The sequence below is a fragment of the Polypterus senegalus genome, chromosome 3 (genome assembly GCF_016835505.1).
Source record: "Polypterus senegalus isolate Bchr_013 chromosome 3, ASM1683550v1, whole genome shotgun sequence".
NCBI lineage: Eukaryota > Metazoa > Chordata > Cladistia > Polypteriformes > Polypteridae > Polypterus > Polypterus senegalus.
In genome coordinates, this window is record NC_053156.1 from 175,326,282 (window position 1) to 175,334,212 (window position 7,931).

Below are 7,931 nucleotides of genomic sequence, written 5' to 3' on the forward strand. Positions count from 1 at the left end.
TGTACAAGGATTGTATTGAAATGTGTTACTGTGGTCTAATGTTTCTTTTTTTCCCCCCCATTAGGAGAAAATCCAAGCGAAGAAGAAAAAGCCAAAAAGAATGTAAACAAGCCTCAGGTCGATGAGATTGTACCAGTATACAGACGAGACTGCCATGAAGAAGTTTATGCAGGCAGCCACCAGTACCCAGGACGAGGAGTGTATCTGCTTAAATTTGACAATTCGTATTCCTTATGGAGATCAAAAACAGTTTACTACAGAGTTTATTATACTAGATAAGAAAGCATTAAAGACAATGGGGGTGTGCAGGATGGAGCATGGATTTGTTTAAAAAAGGTAGTCGATTCAGTCCATATAGATCCCTGTTATCCATGCCCGATGCATGTGGACATTATTGGCCATTGTTGGTTCTGTGAAACAATAATAAAAAAGCTATTTCCAAAAGAAATATCAGCGTTATCAACCTGTTTTGAAGTTTCACTGGAGAAAAAATTTTTTTTTCTGATTTGTTCAGATACAAAACATCCTGTAGTTTACAGAAGTGACTAGCAGATTACCATTGGTTTTCAGAAAGATCTTTGCTTCTTATACTCACGGCATTGTGATAATTACTTTTTGTGTTGATTTACATTATTTCAGTACATGACTAATTGTTACTTTTCTAATTGCACATTACCTGCATATAAAATGTACAGGAGGGGAGAAATATATCTGACATTCTGAGATCTTACATTTATCGTACATAGTTTTGGGCTGCGTTAACTAAAGGAATAAAAACACAGTGTTTGCACCATAACGGAAACAACTAATTTATATAAATATACATATATATTCTCTGTCTTTTTGATGACTCTATATACATCTACATCTCATTCATACAAGTCTCTGTTTTAGAGTAAATATGGTTTAGATTAATTTTTGATAAAATATCCTTATGTGAAAATTCTGCAAGCCCCAGATTTTTCATAACGTGCATTTTTGTGTTACAATATAAAATACTTGCTGGAGTAGCATGTAATGCATGAAGAAATGTCATGAGGCAACATGGCTTCCCATAAATCAGTCGAGTCAGTGGGTGATTGCGGTTCCACTCTGCTGTCTCAAATGAGGTCAATAGAGTAATTAAATAAATTATTCAAAGTTTCAAATATATTTAACAAAAACAAAACAAAAGCTTGTAATAAAATTTATTAAGGAGTAAACAGTATCAGTCCATGTTTCGGTTGTCTTGTCTACTTGTTTAAATATTATTAAAATCATTTGAATAAGCTCTTCATTCTGATTAAGATGCCAAGCCTGTCAAACTGTTCTCATTTCTGATGTATAAACAGTTATTTCAAATATTGAATCTTGAACTGGGCCTCCATCTTAAAACGTTGCATGGTCGTGGGTGTCACCCTCCAGTACCCAAGGTAAATGCACCCAGTCGGCCGTCTCGGACTGGAGGACCTTGTTAATCTTCCTGCTGTTTTAAATGTTTATTTTGTTTACCTGAAAAATAGCGTTGGTCCAATTTGTGTTGGTAGTTCAGAATAGAAATGAAACAAAAATGTGTTTTTACAAATTTGTTCCCAAAAATATTTTCGATTTGTAGACTGATGTAGAATGTAACGACAAAGCGATCCTAACACTGCCACTACTGGTACTTTCTTAGTCCACGCTGGTTATTTTGACGCTCACTTCTTTTTGTTTTTCTCCCCCATCAAAATCAGTCTTCCACCTTAGCTTTGAGGTATGTATGGGTTTAGCTGCTAAAAGCTAAAAAACGTGGTCATGTTTAATAAATTCCTGCTTACAGTACCCTGCATAATGTAAAATTTCAAATGTAATATTTTCTAAGTAAGCAACTAAGTGTGATGATCTGTGTGTTTTGCGATGTATTAATAGGAGATTAATTATAGAACAACAGATTAAGGGAGTGGGGCTCACTTTTGCTGTCCTTTGCAGATCTCACTGCCAAAAAACAAAATACTCATCTTTGTGTGCACAAATATGTGTGTGTTTGCCCTGGAAATGAAATGTTAATTATGCTTTTAAACATTTAATAGCATTTTCTACAACATAACAGTTTCTAGTTGAATAGGATTTGCAGTTTAATCCCATATGAAATTTAAAAAATGCACCTAAACAAGATCTCAAAGCACCGTCTCTGCAGCTCTCGTCACTTTCATTTTAGCCTGTGATTTTTTGCTCATATGCTTTTTTGCGGTTTGACTCTTCTTTGTTTAGCATAACAGCCGCCATTCTTGAAGTTAACCTGTCATGTTCATACTGTAGTGCTTTTATGTTCTTTGATATCTGGATTGTATATTTCCCTTTTGCTGTGAATTTTTTGCTTTACAATACAGTTTTATTTTTTAATGTTCTTGGAAAAAAAAAAAAGCCTGAATCATTTAACATTATCACTGTTCTGCTTCAGATGCCAGGAAGTTCATTGTTTTAAGTTGATTGTTTTTCTTTATTGTCTGATATCTACTAGAGGGATACTAATTTTGATTAAAAATGCTCCAAGACTGAACACATTCAAACTACTTAAAGGGGATGAAGAAGCTTGACATTTCTTTGTAGCTCTTTGTTCTTCTAACCGTTAAACACTAGGCCTTGCATAAAGATTACATCTTCATCACTAGCCATGTTTAGTTAAATGTCGTTTCATATGTGTATATGATGCAGCTCTAGTAAATAACTTTATAGCTGAAATTGATTATGGAAAAATACTTAAGTACACCCAAAAACACCAGTAGACACCCTATCCTTCAGGTGCTTTTGTATCGTTTTGCTTTAAACTGCAAAAGAAGGTAAGCTGGGTGGTCATTTTTATTTAATTCAAGTGATAATGTTAAATGTTATTCCTTTGGGGAAGGGGTGTGGAATTGGTGATGTATGATAAAATGTATTTGGAGATCTTTATGTAAGCTGTAAATTAAAATTCTGACATACGCAGTTATTGAGGGATGTGCTTTATTCTTTTTTAAATGTATAATTTTTTTTTCTTTATGCTTTTGACAGCTAGTCCGAGGCTGATGTTCTCTTTGCTAAGAGTCTTATTCTTCACTCTGGGGTTGTACTGCTGACTTGCGTAGCTGTGTATATACAAAACTGCTTTTGACATAATACAAATACTGCATAAACACCAGTTGCAGACCACTTTTTACTGGTTTGGACCTTGTGTAAAGCCATATTTTTATTAAGTTGTCATACAACAGATTTCCGTTTATACAGGGATGGTTCCAAGGTCCAATTTGGCTTATTCAAACTCCTCTTGTGTGGATGTGGCTGCACATGTGAGCGGCTTACTATGTGAGCTGCAAGACCAGTATGTGGTACACACACAAGCAGAGAAGGTGAACTTACCACTTCAGATCACATTCTTCTCTGACCGTTCAAGTTTATACACCCTGGAGGTTAGCTGAGACACCATGGGCTTTAAAGGTGCTGCCATGAACCCAAATGTGCTTTTGTTTCCTTGAATATTAGAACCAGACAAATTCGCTTACGCTTCAACAGCAACCGTGGTACGTACAGTTAGGTCCATAAATATTTGGACAGAGACAACTTTTTTTCTAATTTTGGTTCTGTACATTACCACAATGAATTTTAAATGAAAAAACTCTGATGCAGTTGAAGTGCAGACATTCAGCTTTAATTCAATGAGTTGAACAAAAAGATTGCATAAAAATGTGAGGCAACTAAAGCAATTTTTAACACAATCCCTTCATTTCAGGGGCTCAAAAGTAATTGGACAATTGACTCAAAGGCTATTTCATGGGCAGGTGTGGGCAAGTCCGTCGTTATGTCATTATCAGTTAAGCAGATAAAAGGCCTGGAGTTGATCTGAGGTGTGGTGCTTGCATGTGGAAGATTTTGCTGTGAAAAGACAACATGCGGTCAAAGGAGCTCTCCATGCAGGTGAAAGAAGCCATCCTTAAGCTGCGAAAACAGAAAAAACCCATCTGAAAAATTGCTACCAATATTACGAGTGGCAAAATCTACAGTTTGGTACATCCTGAGAAAGAAAGCAAGCACTGGTGAACTGAGCAACACAAAAAGACCTGGACGTCCACAGAAGACAACAGCGGTGGATGATCGTAGAATCATTTCCATGGTGAAGAGAAACCCCTTCACAACAGCCAACCAAGTGAACAACACTCTCCAGTGGGTAGGCGTATCGATATCCAAGTCTACCATAAAGAGAAGACTGCATGAAAGTAAATACAGAGGGTCACTGCAGGGTGCAGGCCACTCATAAGCCTCAAGAATAGAAAGGCTAGATTGGACTTTGCTAAAGAACATCTAAAAAAGCCAGCACAGTTCTGGAAAAACATTCTTTGGACAGTTGAAACCAAGATCAACCTCTACCAGAATGATGGCAAGAAAAAAGTATGGAGAAGGCGTGGAGCAGCTCATTATCCAAAGCATACCACATCATCTGTAAAACACGGTGGAGGATTGTGATGGCCTGGGCGTGCATGGCTGCCAGTGGCACTGGGACACTAGTGTTTATTGATGATGTGACACAGGGCAGAAGCAGCCAAATTAATTTTGAGGTGTTCAGAGACATACTGTCTGCTCAAATCCAGCTAAATGCAGTCAAATTGATTGGGTGGCGTTTCATGATACAGATGGACAATGACCCAAAACATACAGCCAAAGCAATCCAGGAGTTTATTTAAGCAAAGAAGTGGAAAATTCTTGAATGGCCAAGTCAGTCACCTGATCTTAACCCAATTGAGCAGGCATTTCACTTGTTGAAGACTAAACTTTGGACAGAAAGGCCCACAAACAAACAGCAACTGAAAGCCGCTGCAGTAAAGGCCTGGCAGAGCATTAAAAAGGAGGAAACCCAGCATCTGGTGATGTCCATTAGTTCAAGACTTGAGGCTGTCATTGCCAGCAAAGGGTTTTCAACCAAGTATTAGAAATGAACATTTTATTTCCAGTTATTTCATTTGTCCAAATACTTTTGAGCCCCTGAAATGAAGGGATTGTGTTAAAAAAAAATGCTTTAGTTGCCTCACATTTTTATGCAATCGTTTTGTTCAACCCACTGAATTAAAGCTGAAAGTCTGCACTTCAACTGCATCTGAATTGTTTTATTTAAAATTCATTATGATAATGTACAGAACCAAAATTAGAAAAAAGTTGTCTCTGTCCAAATATTTATGGACCTAACTGTACATCCAAAGTTTGTTATCCTGGTAAGCCCCTCTTTCTCTCTCCTTTGCGCCTTTATTTTCATTCTGCATTTCCACAATGGACAAAAAATAGTTTTACCCCAGGAGGCTCCGTAAACATTCAGCTCTTTTAAAGCCACTACTTGGCTCAGCCTGAACATTGTCCAGCCTCGGCCTGCAAATACTCAGCTGCTTGCCCTTATTTCATGTCTTAAGCACGTATCAATTGCATGTTGTCTGTTTTGTAGGATAGGCAGCACTTAGAGAAATGTGCTCTGCCTTCATATGGCAAAGTTTGACATTTTTGTTTCTGGAAAACAGCAAATGGATCAATGTCTGGTGGAGGATCTCTGCCAGTTTGAGGCTGCATTTCCAGAAACAGAGTTGGTGATTTAAACAAAATGTATATCCCATCCTCACTGTTAAGAAGTATATAGGCAGTCAGTTACCTGTTAATCAGAAAGGGGTCTGATTGGTCTCAACTTCATTATGCAGCATGACCGTAACCCTAAACGTACAGCCTAATCCAAAACCAGAGAATCCTACAGCAAATCGTGTAGACATCCTGTAGAAGCAAGCAAGATGGCCAAAGTCAGCAGTGGGATTGTGGTAAGTTCACCAACAGGCTTGGAAAGACAAACTACACAAGTACCTTCAAAAACTGCATGACAATGGGCTTAAGGGAGAGCTGCTGCTGTTTTAAAGCAAACAGCGGTCATGACGACTTTAATGCTTTGAATAGTTTCATTAATCAATATTTTTGAACACTACTGTATATAACCCATCGTATTTTTTTAAATGAATGTTTATCCCTTAAGTGCATTTTTACTTTCTATAGAATCCTAATCCCCAAGGGGAATAAAAATATACTAATACAATATTATTATTGACTCTTGTTAAAAATTAAGCCAGTGTGCAAGCGAAAATGAATTTTCCATAAATCTAAATAATGCACTGTTTCTTGGGAGAAATTGTTGTCATTGTTTGAAAGTTTCAGTTCAGTTGTTGCCTTTATTGTTTGTGCTCGTCTTTGTGTCCTAACAATAAAAAGCTTCACAACCTGTCAGTGGTACAAGGCTGCACTGAAAAAGCTCACTAAATCTGAGATAACCAAAAGTATTTTTGTTTGTGAAAAGGGTCTTTTATGAAGAGAAGTCTCTGGCCAAGGGTGAAGGAGATGGTAAGACTATTTTTTGAGACTGATATACAGTATTTTCATTCCCTGTAATGTACTGTCAATCCAGTGCATAGTGGTGACTATAACCTTGATCTTGGTCTTAATCGAAAGCGAAGGATGTGACATCTGCTGGTCAAACAAAACCTGTGGCCTGCAGCAACCGCTGGGAAGTTTTTAGAGTTTGAGCAGAGATTCAAATTGCAGTTTGTCTGTTCTCCCTGTGTTTACAAGCAGTTTCCTTCTTACATCCAGCAGACAATTACAGTATCCTAGGCTGACCGTATTCATCTCACTGTACAGTATTTTCAGCACCAGCTTTTCCAGTTCAGGGTTACGAGGTAATGCTAGGTTGATTGGTGACTAAATGGGCCCAGTGTAGGCGTAGAAGTCAATGTGCCATGCAAGAGGCTCTTGTCCCATTTCAGAGTTGGGCTTTGCCTCATGCCCTGGACTGGCAGGTATGGCACCGGCTGTGAGCAACCCTGAAATTCAATCAAACAAATTCAGTAAATGGGTGGTATGTGTTAAGAATCTTTTATGCAGTGGTGAATTACCATTAAGACTGTAGTATTTTATGTTTAATGTTACTACTGCTATTTTCATATTTTTCTTCCCATTAAAATATGATCAGTTTTTCACTAAATGTATATAATAAAAAATGGAAGTGAATGACGTGTACAGTCGAGGCCAGACATTTTGGGAATGTCACAAGTGTTGGTATTTAGAAAGTTTGCTGCTTCAGTGTTTTTTAGATCTTTTTGTCAGATGTTTCTATGGTATACTGCAGTATAATTACAAGCATTTCACAAGTTTCAAAGGCTTTTATTGACAATTAAATTAAGTTTATGCAAAGAATTAATATTTGCAGTGTTGACCTTTCTTTTTCCAGACCTCTGCAATTCACGCTGGCATGCTGTCAATCAACTTCTGGGCCAAATCCTGACTGATGGCAGCTCATTCTTGCATAATCAATGCTTGGAGTTTGTCAGAATTTGTTGGCTTTTGTTTGTCCACCCTCTTCTTAAGGACTGACCACAAGTTCTCAATGGAATTAATGTCTGGGGAGTCTCCTGGCCATGGACTCAAAATTTCAATGTTTTGTTCTCAGAACCACTTAGTTATTATGTTTGCCTTATGGCACGGTGCTCTGTCAAGCTGGAAAAGGCCATTTTCATCACGAAAACTGTTCTTGGATGGTTGGGAGAAGTTGCTCTTGGAGGATGTTTTGGTACCTTTCTTTATTCATGACTGTGTTCTTAGGCAATATTGTGAGTGAGCCCACTCCTTTGGCTGAGAAGCAACCCCACAAATGAATGGTCTCTGGATGCTTTACTGTTGGCATTACACAGGACTGATGGTAGCGCTCGCCTTTCTTCTCCAGACAATCTTTCTTCCGGATGCCCCAAACAATTGGAAAGGTGATTCATCACAGCAAATGACTTTACCCCAGTCTCAGCAGTCCAACTCCTGTTTAATTCTAGACATCATTACTATGAACATGGAGAGAAAGCTAATACGATCTTAGCCCAACAAATCCACAAGCATGAAGTTTGCTGGAATCCCAGTAATTACCAATAGAG

The 7,931-nt window shown here is 37.9% G+C and overlaps 1 protein-coding gene across 1 annotated transcript in view; it reads left to right on the forward strand.

Moving 5' to 3' along the window:
- Positions 1-2,947, forward strand: part of acbd3 (acyl-Coenzyme A binding domain containing 3) — a 60,311-nt gene extending 57,364 nt beyond the window's left edge. The window contains exon 8 of the mRNA XM_039748224.1: positions 65-2,947. Within this exon, the coding sequence (XP_039604158.1) occupies positions 65-279 (215 nt within the window). The 3' untranslated portion in view covers positions 280-2,947. The remainder of the gene's footprint in view (positions 1-64) is intronic.
- The last annotated feature ends 4,984 nt before the right edge of the window (positions 2,948-7,931 follow it).